Genomic DNA, 21,458 nt, shown 5'->3' with positions numbered 1-21,458 from the left:
ATCTGATTTGTGTCTCTTTCCACAGTTCTATGCCGTGTATGCATTTCAAGCACGCTGTGACCAAGAGCTGACCTTGCAGGAGTACCAGCATGTTCGCATCATTCAGTTCTGTGACCTGGGAGGCAATAGGATTGGTGGTTAGCTGAGGCTAACGGACAGAAGGGATATGTCCCTGCCAACTACCTTGGCAGGATGTCCTATGCATAAAGTATATCCCCAAAACTAAACAAAACCAACCTGTGGCATTTTAAACAAACTAACTTACACTTTTGAAGTAGTCTTAACTGTACCACTAGATCTTTTATGTCTCATACCAAAAGTTTTGATCTTGAATCTGCTTTGCCTTTAGAAGATCAGAATAAGCGAGCTCACCAATGAGACTTGACAGTAATCTGCTAATGAATATAAATAATGGTAGGAAAAACAGGGCACTGTGCTGAGCACTTTTTCTACATCAGTGTTGTTGACTTTAGATTGATAATGAAGTAATTTTATTATGAAGTCAATTTTACATGTGAACTGATTAACAAATGAAGTAGATTAACACATGAAGTAAATGTTATATGTGAAATGATTTATACATGAATATATATAGTATAGTATATATATATATCTATGAATGTGAAATCTATGATGTCATTTATTTTAAAATTCTGTCAAGAATAAATAGATCCGTTTTTCATTTGTCCCACAGATATAATGAAACACATTTAGGAAACCACATGAGACAAAGTCATTGCTACTGCCAGTTATGAGAAAAGATTTAATGACATTGGTTGATAAAAAGGGACTTTTTCCAACAGTTAGACTTGGACAGACAAGGTAGACGGTCCAGCAGCATTTACACAAAGCAAGATTCAAGTATTTGACTGGATGGGGTTACTTGTGTACAGATTACAAACAGAACGCTCTGGCACTAATCCCATACTGTTTAAGCATGTTTTCCTACTCCCTTGTTTCCCTCTACCTCTACTCATTTCTTAAGTTTCTTCTTCTGCGCTGCTTTCTTTTTCACCAGTTGTAACCGTTTCATGGCAATAGCTGGGACTCCTGGGAAGTTGGCGCTTTCTCCCCTGGTGCAGCCTTTGACCCATTGCCATTGTTTCCCGTTCCCTCCTCCGTATTGCTTCCATTCCCTCCTCCACCTGCCTGTGAGCCACTTGGGAGCAGGCCCCTGATGAAAAACCCTTTCCCTTGGCTTTCACCACTCGATGAGCGGTTCAGTGGCTGCTTACCCAGAGTTAGGGGTGGAGGAGGTTTTAGAGGCACCTGGCTAGAGCCGTTACCGTTTCCGCTTGCAGGTATCTTTGAACTCCCAAGTCCTGACTTGGCTCCTGCTAGCCCAGACAGCCCGACAGGTTTCTGGCCAGAGGGAGTTGTCAAGGTCTTGTGGCTCCCACTGGGCCAGAGGAACCTAGTTTGGAGCTGGCAGGAAGAGATGGGTTTGTCTTAGCGCCAAATGCAGCCCAGCCTGTAAGACCGCTGCCTGAGGAAGAGGAGCTGCTGCTGGTGGGATTGGCTGATGTTGTAGATGATGCCTGAAAATATAAACAGTTACCACAGTTTCGCAGAGCAAAACAAATTCACAGAGTAAGATTGTATTGTCATATTGCAAAGACAGTTGTAACCAAAATCTCTGGAGTCAAACAACAACAAGTAGGTAAGGTTTTATTTTTGACTGAAGCTCATATACCACTTCAAGGCAAGAAGGATAGTCCCAACTTTAATTGCTGTAATTATTTAGCTTGATATACCCATTTCTTCAAGATGAAGAAATACATTTTACAACCACCATGGTTTTATTTACATTTACGCTTCCTATCCAAATGTGCCCGTACAAGTGTAGGTAAAGTTAGCTGGACACTTACTTTTAAATTAAACCAATTAAACAATAAAAGAAGTACATCAATGCAAGATAGGATCAGCAAGAATAAGTGAGCAGCAAATCTAAACCCATTACTGTACCTATATGCAGGTACCACAATAGCAACCAAAAATACCAAATTATATTTCACTGAAAATAGTCCCCAAGAAATTATACATTTATTCCTGGTTATGTAATATCCGCTAAGGACGATAGTGCTTTGCGTGTTAGAAAATCACTTAACCCATATAATAAAATGTAATTATATATTTTGTGACTTGTATTTAAGAGTGCCCAGAAGTCAGAACTTACTGAGAGATGGACTAATGCATCGTTGTTTTGGTCTTTTAATGGGATTTGTAGACAATAGAAAAATGAAGACACTAGTACTTCCATACAGGGCCACGAACAGATCAGCCCAGGTTCTATCCAGGACGTTGTCAAATCCTACACCCCAACCCACCCACTCACTCTGCATCAGCCAACCTGCTTGCTGCCCTCCCCACAGTGGAGGTACAACTACACTCAAAATCCCGGCTGTTTGCTGTCTTGGCTCCTAAATGGTGATATGAGCTCCTATTGACATCAGAACAGCCAAAAGCCTACGCATCTTCCGACGAAGGCTAAAAACACATCTCTTCCAACTGCATCTCGGCTAAAAATATATAATAAATTAATAATATATATTTATGTGTGTGTGGTGTGTGTGTGTGGTGTGTGTGTGTGTGTGTGTGTGGTGGTGTGTGTGGTGTGTGTGTATTATGTACCCAATATGTCACTTTGGATAAAAAGGGTCAGCTAAATGACATGCAATGCACTGTAAAAAAACATATTTATCAAGATATGTCAATCAGCAGAGTTACCTGTAAGCTAGACAATGCCTCAACTTGCTTAAGCAACAATCCCCCACTGACTTGAATTAACATATTCAAATCACTGACAACAAGTTGACATGTTTGCAGTAAAATAACTCGGGGGTGAACGCCATTATAAAAAGTACTCTGAAAAGTTTTAAATCCACCCCTTCTGGGGAAATGATATGATCTGCAACACTATCTAAGCAGCAGAAGACAGTGGTCTGATCTTTAAATTACTTCTGCTCATTTGCCTCTGTCAGGTGTTATGTTGACTGCTTTTTGGAGCAGTGTTGCACATTCTCTCTTGCTATCAGTAATGACTTAGGGGTAAGTATCCTTGTTTTGCCAGACTTAGTTAACACATACCTTCACTTCTGTTCTTTTGAAGGCTTGGAAGGTGCTGGCTGTGTCAGGCTTGGCTTTAAGCTCTTCTTTTTTCACCAGTGTGTCCTTTACAATAGGCGCTGATGATGCAGATGCAGGGGAGGGCTTCTGTGGAGGTTTCTGGGCCTAGAGGAAACAAATTGTTTTAGACAGAAAATAATACTGACACAGAAACTAGTAATATGACTATGTACTTATTTGTCACATTACCAATGATGATGCACTTAAAAAAGAACATCTAAGTAGATACTGGAATATAATTATTTTCCTCACCATACGCTTCATTTGCCTGGTGCAGCGGGCACAATACCACACAAGCCGTGGATCATTCACTTCTTTGTCTGTCACCTGGGGCTTGTGACAGTCCTGGTGGTACAGATTATGACACTCCTGGCACTCAACCAACTGTTCCCCATGGTCACGGTCATTTGTCTTTGGCAATAGAAATGCTGTTGCAGGTTAGAACCCAAGTTTAATTAGACTGGAATGCATGCTGACACCCTGAAGGTCATGTACTGTTGTAGAGGAAAAAAATACATTTAGTTTGTTTGTTAATACTTAAGATGTACCTGCAGACCACACATGCCAGGCCCATTTCCATGGCAAAGTCATCGGCATTGGTCCATCGTAGTCATTTATTTGGCAGGAGGTCTTTGCTTGTCTGAACGGTAATTGGGGAAGAACGGTTCTCCTGTTTCTCCAAACGAGGCTTTTTTGGAGGATCCACCTCACCCAAGTCAACCTGACCTGTTTATCGGTAAGACAGAGAGGTATGGACAATGCATGCTGACATCAGTGCCATAAGTAACAACAATGTAATATGTAGCAGGCTTATTAATTATTATTATTATTATACTGCCTAACATGGAGTTTTGTATGTGTTTTTCTTGCACTTTAAGGAAGACTCTGGACTAACTGTATGGATCTGCTTAGTCTTTCTTGCCTGATAGAGTGCAGCTCTGCATATAGTGCTGTAGGTCTAAAAGAAACTGGAAAACCAAAACAAAAAAACATTTTCCTTTTAGCTGCTTCGACAGTTATTCTAAAATGTCTGATTTACACATTCAGTTTTACATTTGATGATAACTTAACAGTCACAATTGTTGCTATAAACAAAAAAACATGGTCACACGCAACAAAACAGTACTAGAACATAGTTGAAAAAAACTAATAAATACACAAAGCAATGGTAGCCTCAAAGACACAGACATATTTTGATGTGGTTTTGAATTTTTTTTGGTTGTTTATTGATATATTTTCTCATACCTTCTCAGCAGGTCTCTTCTCAGGCTCTTTCTTGTTCTTTTCCGAGCTGGATTTGCTACTGCTACTGCTGCTGCTGGAGGATGAAGAACTTGAGGAGGACTTGGACTCCTGTTTACTTAAGCTCAGTTTTGACACAGACCCCTTGGACACTTCTATATCCTGAGGATACACAATGATAATACTTGGCATTCAGCTGGATAAATTACATACCAATGAAAAGATAAATGAGCATCAATAGGATACAGCGTGAATAAAAAAAACCTTTTTTATGTATCAACATAAAAAACGTGATGACGAGCTCCTTACTTTTTGTAATGAACGGTATGATGAGTCACTTCCTCTAGAAAGTGACTCATCAAGTAAGGCTTTGAGTTTCTCAGCTGAGTCTTTACTCTTGGAGTGCAGGTAACTCAGCCCCTTTAGGAAGATGGGATCCAGCTCCAGACTGACAGGTCCAGCCATGGCTTTAACTGGAAGTAAAAAAATGATATCAGCTGTTTACGCTACAGTTACAACTTTATCAAATACCACCCTGCTAAGGTTTTCTAAGTTAGGTTACACGCAAATGACATTTAAAAAATTAATACTGTATATATAAGACAAAAGAAAATAAATGCTGTAGCTATCATATAGACATTGCAGTGGCAACTTGGACAGACATACGACTTGGCAGAGAGAGCTTCGGATATAATACAGATAGTACAGTAAAAACTCTTTATTCCAAGAAAAGGTCTTTTCAAAGGCTCACATATCTACAGATCTTTGCTACAGTGAATAAAACACTGTACCACAGTGTAAACAAACGGTTTCTTGCATCTACAGCCTCCTAGCTGAAATCACTCAGTTACTTCTTAATGTACAGTCTTCAGAGTTATTCTCACATTCAGCTAGGTTAGATTGAGCTGTTAATATTAAATAAAAAGAATAAAAAAACGTCTTTACTCCACATAAATTATTAAGGAGGATTTAAATATGTATTGGTGGAACTAAATGTCTCTGATTTCTTCAATGCAGCCAAATCCCACCCAGTCTCTCTCCTGTAATCATTGTTTTTACATTTGAGACATTTGCGCTGATTACCATAATCATTAATATCGATTACATAGGATGAGCTAATACAAACTTAAGCACAAAAAGTAAGACAAAGATAGAGATAAACAGGCCAAAGAAAAAGCTCTGGACTGTTGTTCAAGTGTTTACTTCATAGGGTTCACTCTGATGCTTAATTCACACCTGGCCTGCGTGCTGCACTTGTGGTCGGAACTAGCCTACGCACCAGGGTTGATCGAGACTGTCCTTATTTGACTGAAAAAAGAATACATAACATTGAGTTTTTGTGGTTGCTCTGTGACGAGCCGGAATCACAATCACAGAATGGTGTACGACGCAGTAGCTAAAGTTACCTTTCCCGTCAACTGTCAGTTTATAAAACCAAGTTCACAGGTTCCCATTTTTAGTTGGACTACGTTACCTTACCCTCTGCTTCTGGTAAAAACCCGCTCCCTTTAACCGGCGACTTTCGTTAACGTTGAACACCGACTCTGCTCATGAAGCAGATAGCCGGGGAGGACGTTTCCCTGCCTGTGCAACCGCTAAATATGTCCGGAACCCCACCCGCGGAACCTTGTGTAGAAATCGGTTATATTAAAAAAATATGACATAACTTTACCCTCTGCATGTATATTTACCACATGCAAGTAATTTAAAGGTAACACTTTATATTACCAGCAACAATTAATGGCAAATTGGTAGTTTAAACATCTTATTTTACTTAAAAAGAATAAATAAGCAACTGGTGGTTATGACACCTTGGAATGGTTAATAAATACTTTTCAAAGCATCTATTAACATTATTTAAGACAATATTATCAATGCACTAATAATCAATGACAATCTCTTGTAAAGATTTAATGGGGCCAAATTAATGTTACTATTTTGTTAAATAATTTTATTGAAAGGTATGACACAATGAAAAATACATAACAGTGAGGTAGAGACAACACAATTAAAGAGAGGAGCAAACAAATAAAAGTACTTGTGAGATATCAATTGTGTGTCTTCAGAAGCCAAAAAAAGAGCCATACTTAGCTGTTTTCCTTTTTTGTACATATGTAAACACACCAGTACACAAAGCAAACCAAATATAAAGTACAAACATTCAGGCATGCGCAAACACACACAAACAGAAAATAAATAATTAAAATAAATCCAGTAAATATAACAAACAATGAGGGGGTGAAGCAGAAAGAGATTTAAAGAAAGTTAAAAGGGCTGCCACTTGCTGTAAAACCTTTTGGAATCACCCTCTCAGAGAATATTTGATCTTTCTAATTTCAGAAAAAATCAAAACACCCCTTATTAGCCATTGATTGCTGCAAGGGGCTTTTGTAGATTTCCAGTGGAGAAGGACATGTTGTCTCCCCAATAAAGATGTAAAAGCAAAGATGTCTAGTTGTTTCAGTGAAAATCTATTGTAATCCTCTGGGATTGTATGGCAAAATGGGGGTGAAAAAACTAACGGGCAAGAATAAAACATATGGGTTAGATGAAGAAAGAGATATGGCATTTGTCACAACTGTTAGTGACAGTGGAAAGATTTGTGACAGGCAAGCTTTGGAAAAATGGATCCTGTACAATACTTTGAATTGTATCAAAGTTAGAAGGGCAGTTCACCCTCCCAGGCAGCCTTTAGTGATGGGTGAGGTATCATTATTCAGGAGTTTGTTGCAGATTTTTGAAATGAAAGACTTCTGAGGGGGGTCTGGAGAAAGAAATTCTTTCCACAATTGAATTGGGGTTAAAGAGGGAAAGGCTGGTGTTGGGTACTTTGGCAGGAACAACGATTTGGTGCAGCGTCTGATTTGGAAATAGTGGAAGAAGTGGGTTGGCGGAAGTTGAAATTCTCTTGACAAATCTGCAAAGCTACAAAATCTTTAAAAGTTTTCAGGTCTTTTTCATACCAGACAGAAAACGTGGGATCAGACAATGCATGTTGAAACAAATGTTTTTTAAGAGAAGGGGCTAAAGTAGATGGAGAAATATATTTAAGATACCTTTTAAATGGTACCAGATTTTCAGAGTGAAATTTACCATGGATTATCTGTAAAGCCAGAGGCGTGGGTAGGAATAGAAGAGGTGAGCAAAGCCAACAGAGAGGATGAGCCGCATGAATATATCTCTAACTCGCACCATGGGGGATGGATAGATTTGGATCAAAAATTAATGTTACTTGATGTCTTGTAAACCACTTATCAATCATTAAATAATTATTACAGGCATTATAATTGCCTATTTTTAAAGACGCTTTATAAAACAATTATTAACATTGACAAGTTACTGATTATCTAAATGTATGAACTAATTATTTATTTTGCACTAAACTACTGATAATAAACAAACATTATACTATCACTATTAATTAGTGAACCTTATAAATCATCATTTCATTGTTTGTTAACTGTAAAATAACCAACTAAAGTTGAATAAAGTACACATTTACCGTTTATTGATGATGGCTATTATAAGTGTTACCGACAGCTGAGGGCGCTGTGGAGCTAACCCAGCTTAAACTGCCTTCAGCACAAAAAGAGAAGAAGAAGCAGCAGCACCGTGACAGGAAGTATGTACCATAACAACGTGGTTTTTATTGAAATTGCCGGTGTTTATATCTGCAATACTAAAGCTGTTGTAAGTATCTATTCCTGTCATTTTATGCGTCGGATCCGAATTGCTATTTCCGCTAACACGTTCTTGCTGTCATGGTTTAAAAAACACCTGAACACATTTCAGAGATAGCTAATTACTTGTAACCCTCCCTCTGTTTTACTCCACAGTTAGCTACCATTAACGATGAAGCACACGGAGGTAAAGCAACAGCCTCTCTCCCTCTATCTAGAAGTGTGTTCTGAAACCGAGGAGCCGCGTCTTCCGCTGCACACCTCCATCACCCTGTTTCTCCTGTCCTACTGCGAGTGCTCGTCTTTCAAAGTTTTCCTGGTCTTCACCAAACCTGCCAGCTCCCAGTCACTAAAGAGTCAGCTAGCGGAGTGCTTAGATGTGTCTGACATGCAGTTGGAGGATCTGCCCCAGTTGGTGAAGGGCTGTCGCCTCCCTGCTGCTTTGGATGAGACTGGAGGCTTTGCAGGGCAGGGCTGGCGGTGGTCCTGAGGCATATCATCCACAAGACCCTGGCGGCTGACCCTTCTAGAAATGATGTGTTGGCACTTCTGGGATTCAAGAAGACCTGTCTGAAGGCCTGTGCCGAGGTGAGTGGCAAACTGGGACACACATGATGACCAAAGTACAAGTCCACGTAGCATCAGTCATTTATTTTCTACCCTCAGGTCATTAGGATCCTAAATACCTTGACTGCCCCCTCCTTCCCGTCTTACACATGTAAAATAATGTTAAGAAGAACCGAAGCAGGGCCGGTGTCGTGCCAATGTACTTATCCCCGCCAGGATCTGTATCCCCTGGCCGCGGGAGCGCGCATGCACACAGAGCGGATATTCTGCTGCCTTTCGAATTGTTTAACTGCTGCACTTTTAATTTACCTCTTAAATGGAACAAATAGCGACGTGGAAGACTCGGCAGGGTTTTCCATAGTAACATGGGTCTCAGTTAACTACATAAATACGTGTTTTTGTCTGTTACATTAAGGCCACGTGTGAATTGTTTATAGCGTTGTTTACTATTATGGACTGATAGGCGTATCCTCCCTGTCCTCTAACGTGATTTCTGTTTTAATTTAATTTAGTTTAATATGGCTTTTCAATTAAACACTTTTTCACCTGTCTACCATATGAGTTACATAGGAGGTACGCAAAATGTCAGACCGTTTTTCACCTATTATTTTGTGTGTCTGTCCTGTCATCATGGGTGTTATTTTTTGTGTTAACCAGGTCACAAGGAACAACCTGACATAATTTGGAGAGGTCTACTGTAGTCTATCAAAAGTTACATAGGGGGTACCCAAAATATCAGGCTGTTTTTCACCTGATATTGGTACCCCACCCCCTAACATGCAAAGGGTCTGTCCTGTCTATGATATGTGTTATTTTGTGAGTTTAATAGGTCACAAGGAACAACCTGACAAAATTTGGAGAGGTCTGCTGTTGTCTAGCAAAAGTTACATAGGGGGTACCCAAAATATCAGGCTGTTTTTCACCTGATATTTTGTGTATCCCACCCCCTAACATGCAAAGGGTCTGTCCTGTCATCATGGGTGTTATTTTGTGTGTTTAATAGGTCACAATAAACAACCTGACAAAATTTGGAGAGGTCTGCTGTAGTCTATCAAAAGTTACATAGGGGGTACCCAAAATATCAGGCTGTTTTTCACCTGATATTTTGTGTACCCCACCCCCTAACATGCAAAGGGTCTGTCCTGTCTATGATATGTGTTATTTTGTGTGTTTAATAGGTCACAATAAACAACCTGACAAAATGTGGAGAGGTCTGCTTTTGTCTATCAAAGGTTACATGGGGGTAACCAAAATATCAGGCTGTTTTTCACCTGATATTTTGGGTACCCCGCCCCCTAACATGCAAAGGGTCTGTCCTGTCATCATGGGTGTTATTTTGTGTGTTTAATAGGTCACAAGGAACAACCTGACAAAATTTGGAGAGGTCTGCTGTAGTCTATCAAAAGTTACATGGGGGTACCCAAAATATCAGGCTGTTTTTCACCTGATATTATGGGTACCCCGCCCCCTAACATGCAAAGGGTCTGTCCTGTCTATGATATGTGTTATTTTGTGTGTTTAATAGGTCACAATAAACAACCTGACATAATTTGGAGAGGTCTGCTTTTGTCTATCAAAAGTTACATAGGGGGTACCCAAAATATCAGGCTGTTTTTCACCTATTATTTTGTGTGTCTGTCCTGTCATCATGTGTGTTATTTTGTGTGTTAACCAGGTCACAAGGAACAACCTGACATAATTTGGAGAGGTCTGCTGTTGTCTAGCAAAAGTTACATGGGGGTACCCAAAATATCAGGCCGTTTTTCACCTGATATTATGGGTACCCCGCCCCCTAACATGCAAAGGGTATGTCCTGTCATCATGTGTGTTTAATAGGTCACAATAACAACCTGAAACAATGTATTGTTATAATAATAATGGGTCTGTCCTGTCATCAGGCGTGTTAGTGTGTTTTTTGTTTGTTTTTTATTCACAACAACAAGTACTTAAAAAGTATGATTATATAAAGTGTTAGAAAACAGACAAGGCTTTACAAAAATAATAATGAACATCCCCTAAAACAAGTATAAAAGAACGGCTGTTAAGGCCCTTAAAAATGCAATTAAAGTGCATAACAATAATAATAATAATAATATTTATAAGAATAAGTGATTTTAATTGAGCTTCCTGCCTGTCAGGTTGTTTATTGTGACTTATTAAACACACAAAATAACACACATGATGACAGGACATACCCTTTGCATGTTAGGGGGTGGGATACACAAAATATCAGGCGAAAAACGGCCTGATATTTTGGGTACCCCCTATGTAACTTTTGCTAGACAACAGCAGACCTTTCCAAATTTTGTCAGGTTGCTTATTGTGACTTATTAAACACACAAAATAACACCCATGATGACAGGACAGACCCTTTGCATGTTAGGGGGTGGGATACACAAAATATCAGGCGAAAAACGGCCTGATATTTTGGGTATCCTCATGTAACTTTTGCTAGACAACAGCAGACCTCTCCAAATTTTGTCAGGTTGTTTATTGTGACCTATTAAACACACAAAATAACACATATCATAGACAGGACAGACCCTTTGCATGTTAGGGGGTGGGATACACAAAATATCAGGTGAAAAACAGCCTGATATTTTGGGTACCCCCTATGTAACTTTTGCTAGACAACAGCAGACCTTTCCAAATTTTGTCAGGTTGCTTATTGTGACTTATTAACACACAAAATACACCCATGATGACAGGACAGACCTTTGCATGTTAGGGGTGGGATACACAAAATATCAGGCGAAAAACGCCTGATATTTTGGGTATCCTCATGTAACTTTTGCTAGACAACAGCAGACCTCTCCAAATTTTGTCAGGTTGTTTATTGTGACCTATTAAACACACAAAATAACACATATCATAGACAGGACAGACCCTTTGCATGTTAGGGGGCGGGGTACCCATAATATCAGGTGAAAAACGGCCTGATATTTTGGGTATCCTCATGTAACTTTTGCTAGACAACAGCAGACCTCTCCAAATTTTGTCATGTTGTTTATTGTGACCTATTAAACACACAAAATAACACATATCATAGACAGGACAGACCCTTTGCATGTTAGGGGGTGGGATACACAAAATATCAGGTGAAAAACAGCCTGATATTTTGGGTACCCCCTATGTAACTTTTGCTAGACAACAGCAGACCTTTCCAAATTTTGTCAGGTTGCTTATTGTGACTTATTAAACACACAAAATAACACCCATGATGACAGGACAGACCCTTTGCATGTTAGGGGGTGGGATACACAAAATATCAGGCGAAAAACGGCCTGATATTTTGGGTATCCTCATGTAACTTTTGCTAGACAACAGCAGACCTCTCCAAATTTTGTCAGGTTGTTTATTGTGACCTATTAAACACACAAAATAACACATATCATAGACAGGACAGACCCTTTGCATGTTAGGGGGCGGGGTACCCATAATATCAGGTGAAAAACAGCCTGATATTTTGGGTACCCCCATGTAACTTTTGATAGACTACAGCAGACCTCTCCAAATTTTGTCAGGTTGTTTATTGTGACTTATTAAACACACAAAATAACACATATGACGACAGGACAGACCCTTTGCATGTTAGGGGGTGGGATACACAAAATATCAGGTGAAAAACGGCCTGATATTTTGGGTACCCCCTATGTAACTTTTGCTAGACAACAGCAGACCTCTCCAAATTTTGTCAGGTTGTTTATTGTGACCTATTAAACACACAAAATAACACATATGACGACAGGACAGACCCTTTGCATGTTAGGGGGTGGGATACACAAAATATCAGGTGAAAAACGGCCTGATATTTTGGGTACCCCCTATGTAACTTTTGATAGACTACAGCAGACCTCTCCAAATTTTGTCAGGTTGTTCCTTGTGACCTATTAAACACACAAAATAACACATATGATGACAGGACAGACCCTTTGCATGTTAGGGGGCGGGGTACCCAAAATATCAGGTGAAAAACAGCCTGATATTTTGGGTACCCCCATGTAACTTTTGATAGACAAAAGCAGACCTCTCCACATTTTGTCAGGTTGTTTATTGTGACCTATTAAACAAACAAAATAACACATATGACGACAGGACAGACCCTCTGCATGTTAGGGGGTGGGGTACACAAAATATCAGGTGAAAAACAGCCTGATATTTTGGGTACCCCCTATGTAACTTTTGATAGACTACAGCAGACCTCTCCAAATTATGTCAGGTTGTTCCTTGTGACCTGGTTAACACAAAAAATAACACCCATGATGACAGGACAGACACACAAAATAATAGGTGAAAAACGGTCTGACATTTTGCGTACCTCCTATGTAACTCATATGGTAGACAGGTGAAAAAGTGTTTAATTGAAAAGCCATATTAAACTAAATTAAATTAAAACAGAAATCACGTTAGAGGACAGGGAGGATACGCCTATCAGTCCATAATAGTAAACAACGCTATAAACAATTCACACGTGGCCTTAATGTAACCGACAAAAACACGTATTTATGTAGTTAACTGAGACCCATGTTACTATGGAAAACCCTGCCGAGTCTTCCACGTCGCTATTTGTTCCATTTAAGAGGTAAATTAAAAGTGCAGCAGTTAAACAATTCGAAAGGCAGCAGAATATCCGCTCTGTGTGCATGCGCGCTCCCGCGGCCAGGGGATACAGATCCTGGCGGGGATAAGTACATTGGCACGACACCGGGTTGGGATAGAAAAACATAATTCGACATGCATAGTTAAACGCACTTAAGAGGAGTAAATATGCGCACAAATTATGACTAACAATGAATGAATGAACTAACTGTGAACTGTGTTATAAGTTATTGTGTGTGATAACTTTTTCTTTTCTTTTTGTTTATACACAAATCAACTTCTATGTTTCTTAGGCAAAAGTTTGGGAGTGTATGCCAATATTATATGTGTATATGTATAGATGTACAGTATGGTTAGAAGTGTATAGGGGTGCAGATGTATGTGTATATGCATATACATAGATATTTTTCCTTACTTGTTTTTAATTAGGGTTCAAACCGCAAAGCTGTAGAACCCTTCTATGTTTGTCTGTTTTAGTTATTATTATTATTATTATTATTATTATTATTATTATTATTTGTTGTCTGCCACGCCGGCTCAAATTCCCGTGAGATGGAATGAGCTAGAAACATGAAACTTTGGAATAACTGGAAATGGTGTGCTTGTGCTTCTGAAGTGTCAGTTGTTCAAAACATTTAATCTGGATCAAAATGATCCGATTTTGGAAATCCCATTTTTTGTTATTCTAGATCAGGTAATCCATCTTACTTGTATGCTTGTTTTTCAAAGCAACATTGGACTGGATAACCCTGATCAAGATACACAGTTTTCAAGATTACCAAATCCGGATTACTAGTGCTCTAAATAGGAAAACCTATCACAATGTGGGCTCCCAGCTATGTAAAGAACCATGGGTTCAGCGTAAGTGTTTCTTATTTTGAGACAAAACACAAAAATAATATAAACATCCACTTCCATTCATAATTTCTTTTATCTGAGCCACAACAAATAAAAAACAAATATACATTAACAAATACATTGTGGGTATTTTGAAAATGTCTTTAAAAAAAAGAAAAAGAAAAGGCTAAAAGTCCAATAGTTAACAAAATAAAGAATGTTCAGGGTTCTTCTTCATCTGAGGAGGAGAGACCAGAAATGATTTGTGACAGGCTCATCTCTGATGATTGTTTCTTTGAAATTAATATACGGTGGTGAATGACAGAAAAATGGAATATATCATTTTTGTTTGTTATTGAAATCTGTTTGGGGGATTGTTTCATGGGGAGAAGATAATTTTTATTTTATTTTTACTGTACGGTAATGGATTGGTAAATAAGTGAAGGAATTGCAATAGAAGTATTAAAATAAAACACATCTTTTCTTCCCTTGCTCTTAGGTGAGCAAGTGGACCAGACTGTGTGAAATTGGCATCCCCTCTGCAGTTGAAGAACACCTCACAAATCCAACAAATCAATATCAGCAGCTGCCTCTCTCCATCCTCGCCCTAGAGCGAAGGCTAGCGGAGCCTGTCAAAGTCCACAATGATGACAAGATACGGAGACGGAAACTCCAAGAGCAGAGACAGAATGAAAAGAATGAGTCCCCTGAAGGCCAAGGGAACCCTGATTTTGAGCCTGAACCTGGACAGTCACCTCAGGTACGTGATAGACTTGAGCTCAGGGCGGCTCTGGCCAAGCTGTCTGTGGATTCAGTTCCAACTTTGACCACCAGAGAGAACTCTGAGATCAGGAAAGTGAAGACCACAGACCTGCCTCCGCTGGAGCATGTGTTTGCCGAAGGACTGTACTTCACTCTGACAGATGTGGTGCTGCTGCCATGTATCTATCAGTACTTGGTAAGGGCCTTGGAGTTTATGATTTATGTTTGAGTGTTATCAGTGATGAACCCTTGTCTTAAATTGTTGTATAATTTGGATCCACGCATACATTCTCGGTTAACGTTAGTATCAATGCCTTCTACTTTGAATGCACTGACACACTGTGAACTTTACAACATTTCCTCTAAGCAAAATACCCATTATTGTGTTGGAAGCAACCAAGTGCAGCCATGCGAGGCTCTGTGTCTCAAAATAAACAGTAGCACATATGACTTTGGTCTGATGTCACCTCATATAGATGGTGCATTCAGGTTACAGATTCCCCCCCTCCTCCCCTTTACAGGTATTTACTGGCTTTTTTAAAATGTCTTTATTATGATGACCGGTCAAATTGCACATGACTTATGGTTTTGACACTCTGATCAGGGTGAGCAGGCAGTACACCCAGCCCCGTTTAGATCCATCCAGGCAGAAACTTGACTTAAGAAGACTCGCTGCGTCAGACTTGGCACAGGTTGTGCTCTCAAAGGTGGTCTAGAGCCACCTGGCAAAAAGTGATAACAGTGTACTATATGGGAGGGTTTCTATTGATATGCAGCAGGTTGAAATGCCTTTCAATGACTTTCCTTGGGAAGTTTTTTCTTCTGCAACAGTTTAAGAATTCGTGGGTTGTTATGTTGAACTTAAAACTCTTAACTTAAAAAAAAAAATCTTTCTGCAAGACTTCAAAAGCTCATGAACATTTTCTGAATATTCATATGGAGGATGGCTGCATATTTTATAAGTAAAGTTAGTAGTTAAAGTAAGGAGACCAGAGAGTACTATTTAGTTCAATAGTATATTGTTATTGTCAGAAATGCTGCACTGTCAAGGCAGTGAAGTGGGTCTCAACCTCCATTTCACCCTTCAGCCGCCTCAAACTATTCCTCGACTGTGGGAGTGAACTGAAGTTCTCACAATGAGGCTTTTAGTAGTCAGCTGTGCTCCAGTGGTTTCCAGTTTCACACTCAGCCTGGCGTGTCTCCTCTGAACAGCCATAACTGTCCACGACACATGCGGCCACTAAGGATCCTTTCCACTCCGCCCATTTGTCGTACTGCAGATGCCCCTTTACCCTCTATGTCTGTGTCTCTCTCTCTTTCTTCTGTTTTCCACATATAGTTACACACAGTGACACTGTGCCTCTGATCATGTCTCTGTTTGTGTCTTTATCCTCCCACCTCCTAACGCTGTTTTGATGTTTTTCCTGCCGGCCCCTCGTGTCTATCCATCCACCAGTGTGATGAGTGAATCCTGGTGGAACCTGACATCTCGCTCCACTGAAGATGACATCTCAGATGAGTCACTTAATCAATACCTCCTTTGTTTTTTTTCTTCTTCCTTTTTCTTTCTTTCCTTTTATAGTGTTCCCTCCAAGCCCATGCTGCGAGCACTCTACATTTGCTCCCGTACCTGCTGCGTTGGTACAGCCGTGTTCAGGAAGTACCTGGGGTCCTTCGGGCAGCCAATGCCTGTGGCATGGCTCTTTCCATCCCCCAAGTTTCCACGGCCAGCCTCCCAGGGCCTTCAATAGAGGACAACCCAGCTAGCCTATTGGAGCAAGAAGAAGGCCAGGAGACAACCACACAGCTTCCCTTTGTCGGTGGCCCGAGGCCCACAATGGCTAAACTTAAAGTAAATAATTACATTTACTTATTTCTAATCATGTTTTACCTCTCTGTGGTCACACTTTGTTTCCCAGTATCCCTTTTAAAGCACAGATAGAGGGTTTGAAGGCTCCAAGTGGTTGTTAACTATTATCCCTGTAATTTCACGCACCCATTTTCTGCTATTTGTGCCTTCAAGAGTATGGCTCTGAGTTAATGTTTTGGCTTCTGGCAGACTTTCTCAATTATTGAATTTTTCGTCTTTCTCCCAGTCCTCAAACGTTAAGTACTTTCAGTCACAGAATTAACATTTTAAGTGGGCTGTTTTAGGATGCTCGTCTGTACACATGATTTTCTTCTCACATATGTTGTTTGTATGACAGTATTTGTTATCAGTCAAGACTAACAAAATCTGTTTATGTGAACAGTACTGCACTGCACTCAGTCTTATCAGTGGATGTTGTTGCCACTTCGGTAGTGCAGACAATGCACATTCAGCTTAGTCTCATTTCAGGTGCAATAAAAACAATGAATCCAGTCCAAAACAAAACAAAGTTTTATTGCCAGACTAAGTAGTTTATTGTAATGGCTGAAAGTGTGCCCACAATAGTAGCATAATGTGTCCACGGTCTTAAAATGCAGTTCCCTCAGGAAGCTTTGACAAGACACACACACACACACACACACACACACACACACACACACACACACTCACACACACACACACACACACACACACACACACACACACACACCACACACACACACACATTATTATATAGTATGTTTGCATTCTTAGATCTGTAGCACACCAAATATGGCCTCTGCAACATTTTTCTACTAGCTTTTCCAGAAGGAGATAAGCAGGCCCAGCTGTTTAAAAGGAGACTGTCTCCTCAGCCATGACTAACCTCTCACTACTAAGCCTTCAGACTTTCTCTTGGCCTTGTTGCTCTGCTCTCTCAGAAGAAATATGTCTGTGATTTCCTGCTGGCTAAATGTCTATAACAATGGGGGATGGCAGTGAGAAAGCACCATTTGGAGAATTTGAATGAAGCGGAGTTAGCTGGGTGGTCAGGATGGGATCTGCCTTAAACATGCCATGCTGCCGGATGAAATTTAGTTAGCCACAGATACGCACAAATGACAGTTTTCATGGCAGGTAGAAATCAGATATTAAAACTGAGAGGAATGCACACACACACACACACACACACACACACACACACACACACACACACACACACACACACACACACACACACACACACACACACACAACACACACACACAATGGCCACCATTCTTTATTTTCCTGGAGAGATTACAAGGATGGCTGCGTGTCGCCACCATCATGTCTGCACTGCAGCTGTTGTGTTGCCTTGGCCAAGGTGTGTGTGTGTGTGTGTGTGTGTGTGTGTGTGTGTGTGTGTCTGTGTCTGTGTCTTTGTGTGTGTGTGTGTGTGTGTGTGTGTGTGTGTGTGTGTGTGTGTGTGTGTGTGTGTATATATGTGTGTGCATATGTCCTTATATATGACTGTGTGCGTGCGTCCCAAGGCAATTACATGGAGACAGAGAGATCTGCCATCTGACACGGTGACACACAATCCTTCACTGCTGCTAACCAGAGGCACCACGCTCATCCCGCTACTCTATCCACAATATAAATGGCTCATAAACTCCCTCTTTCTCACTCCAGTGAACACATGCTGATGCATGCCAGTCAAACTACCTGTGCAATGAGCTGTAGATGCGCTAACTGTGATTACAATGTAAACAAAATAGTAGCTTGCCCCACTATCAAAATTCAAGACCCAGACTAAAACCTGACTGCTTTCACTGACTAAGTGATTGACAGGTGACTGTTGGCAGAGTGCGGTTTACTGGAAAGCTGGTGTTCTAAAAACTGTGATTACTGAAAGTCTGTCCCTGTCCCTGTGGAAACATGTATGCTGAAACTAACCAGCTGTGTGGCTGGCTACTTACTCCGTTCAGTCCTGATTTGGGCATAAGGGTTTAGCCATTGTTTGACATTTAAGACTCATCTCTACCATCTTGAATGTAGTGTCCCACCCTAATACAACTTGAAAATATGACTGGCGCATTGTGAATATGTGGCCTAAACAACACGCATGTCATATGTGTTGCTGTTTGTCCTTGTGCCAGAATGCTGTGGTGGAATGTAACTAAGTACATTTACTCAGTACAAATTTGATCTTTTTTTTTCATGCTTCTTTCTACTTCTACTCCTCTACATTTTAGAGGGAAATATTGTATTTTTACCATGCTACATTAGTATGAAAGGTTTTATTATGAATAGAACTACCCAAAAATGTATAGGACATGACATTTTGGACCAAATGAAAAAAACAGACAGTGCTTTATAGATTTCAGGGATTGGGATGTGTGAGAATATGTACTGTAGTAGTTTTGTCTCTTTAAAGAGAGTAATAAGTACACCAGCAGTACTTTCCTCGGGTATAGCTTCAGATGAACATGAGCAAGGCAACACAGGGATTGTACAAGGATGGTGCATTTTAAATTGCTTCATTACAGCCATTTTGACCACAGATCCTGAAGGCTGTAGAGGGGTTTCTATGGTAACATGTGTATTTATTTTCGTGTGTGTGTTCCTCCCCTAGGAAAATGGCATCGAGGCAGTCTTTGCTCCTCATCCTTGCCCTATCTGGACCCTCCCATGGGACAGCTTACCAGAAGCTATCAACCCCACTGAAGGTAAAGTCAAATCTCTGCCTTGTGGCTCTCTTCTTTGCTTTTTCCATTTTCCTCCTACCCTCACACTCTTTTCGGTGCTCTTTTGGCTTGTTTTGTTTCCTTTTTGTTTTCTGTTTTCTCGTTCCTAACCCGAACCACCTCCTCTCATAATTTTTACCTCCACCATCTCTTAATCTGTATGCCTCTACATCACATCTACATAACTCCCTCTTTCTTTTGCTTTATTACTTGGTGAAAGCCTAAACACTGCTGATGCTGTAGATGAAGTAAGAGCGTGGAATGTGCATAAATATTTGCAATAAACCTTCCCGAACTATTACGGTCTGGTGATTTTCAGTGGCACCTTGCCGCCCCCAAAAGAAAAATATTAACCACTGACATATCACAGAGATTTCAGTTGAGCCTCAGCTGGATCTTTTTCCCCTTGAGGCCCCCTAATGAATCGTTAAGTGCTTACACCTCACGTGGTATCATCCCTACTGTATGTTGTGGAGAAAAAGTGTGAAATAGGTATTTACCGAAACATACTCGGTACAGCAGAAGCATACAAAAAATGCACACACTCAAGGCACAAAAAGACTAATGTGCAACGTGAAACTTGTCCATACATATGCAGGGGTTCAAGTATTCCGGCACCGTGCCGGATCTCCGGGGTGTGGCCATGTGGAAAAATGAATAAATAAATTTGGAACTTGCATGCAGTTTTATATTTTTGAGTCAATTGATTTCACCTCCCAGTCATGTGAGACAAACGTAACTCTAACGCAGAGCTTAAAGTACTTGAGTCTGGTGCCGGATTTCTTGGGTATGACTATTTTAGAAAAATAAATAAATTAAAAAGTCCACATGGGATTTGTTTTTGATGCGCTTGGTTTAACCAATCATCGAACTTCCACCTACCAATGAAACGAGTTCAAGCCAATCGGATGCAAAGTAGGGTTGGTGGCTCAAATTGAACACCTGGCTGCGCGCGTATGTTTAAGGAAGATTCTTACTGTACGGCAGCAGTTGTAAGAAAATGCTAGCTAGTCATTAGATGCTAGTCACAAAACTCCGCTCTGTGTGTACGCATGCTCCCGCGGCCAGGGTATACAAATCCTGGCGGCAATAAGTACTTTGCCACAACAGTGTTTGTGATAAAAACAATATGTGTGTGCACGTTCGTAGAAGAACACGATTTGTCAATAACGATGGGCGCTCTTTAAATTTACAGTGGGGGAAATAAGTATTTGACCCCTTGCTGATTTTGCAGGTTTGCCCACTTACAAAGAATGCAACGATCTATAATTTTAATCATATGTACATTCTAACAGTTAAAGACAGAATCCCAAAGAAAATTCCAGAAAATCACATCATATAAATTTATAAAAATTGATAGCCATCTGATGAGGAAAAACAAGTATATGACCCCCTACCAAACAGCAAGTATTCTGGCTCCTACAAGCCAGTTAGTCTTTCTTTAAGACACAGCCCCAATCCCAAACAATTATCTACATCAAATACACCTGCCTCACCTCGTTACCTGTTTAAAAGACACCTGTCAACACCCAAACAACCAGCATCCAACATCACCACCATGGGCAAGACCAAAGAGCTTTCTACGGACATCAGGGACAAGATTGTAGATCTGCACAAGGCTGGGATGGGCTACAAGAGAATCGGAAAGCAACTTGGAGAGAAAAGATCAACTGTCGGTGCAGTTATCAGGAAATGGAAGAAGCACCACACCACCGCCAACCTCCCTCGGTCTGGGCCTCCACACAAGATCTCGCCTCGTGGGGTGTCCCTGATCATGTGAACGGTGAGGAATCATCCCAAAACCACAAGGGGGGAACTGATGAATCAACTGAAGGCAGCTGGGACCACAGTTACAAAAGAAACGGTTGGTAACACACTACGACGTCATGGATTGAAATCCTGCAGCGCACGCAAGGTCCCCCTGCTCAAGAAGAAACATGTACAGGCCCGCATGAAGTTCGCCATTCACCACCTGGACAACTCAGAAGAGGCCTGGAAGAAGGTGATGTGGTCAGATGAGACCAAAATAGAACATTTTGGCCTCAACTCAACTCGTCGCGTTTGGAG

The 21,458-nt window shown here is 40.5% G+C and overlaps 1 protein-coding gene and 1 pseudogene across 1 annotated transcript; one reads left to right on the top strand and one right to left on the bottom strand.

Moving 5' to 3' along the window:
- Window positions 1-751: 751 nt before the first annotated feature.
- On the bottom strand, window positions 752-5,899 carry LOC116675837 (integrator complex subunit 12-like; annotated as a pseudogene).
- A 2,095-nt stretch (window positions 5,900-7,994) lies between these two features.
- LOC116675836 (glutathione S-transferase C-terminal domain-containing protein-like) lies at window positions 7,995-21,171 on the top strand. Its single transcript, XM_032507384.1, is given in 7 exon segments — window positions 7,995-8,058; window positions 8,205-8,506; window positions 8,509-8,636; window positions 14,551-15,009; window positions 16,396-16,665; window positions 19,280-19,394; window positions 20,933-21,171. Coding segments are annotated over 6 exon segments (1,497 nt in total). The 5' UTR covers window positions 7,995-8,058; window positions 8,205-8,220.
- Window positions 21,172-21,458: the final 287 nt, after the last annotated feature.

The sequence above is a fragment of the Etheostoma spectabile genome, unplaced genomic scaffold, assembly GCF_008692095.1.
Source record: "Etheostoma spectabile isolate EspeVRDwgs_2016 unplaced genomic scaffold, UIUC_Espe_1.0 scaffold00002313, whole genome shotgun sequence".
NCBI classification, from domain to species: Eukaryota; Metazoa; Chordata; class Actinopteri; order Perciformes; family Percidae; genus Etheostoma; species Etheostoma spectabile.
This window is presented reverse-complemented; position numbering and strand designations above follow the sequence as displayed.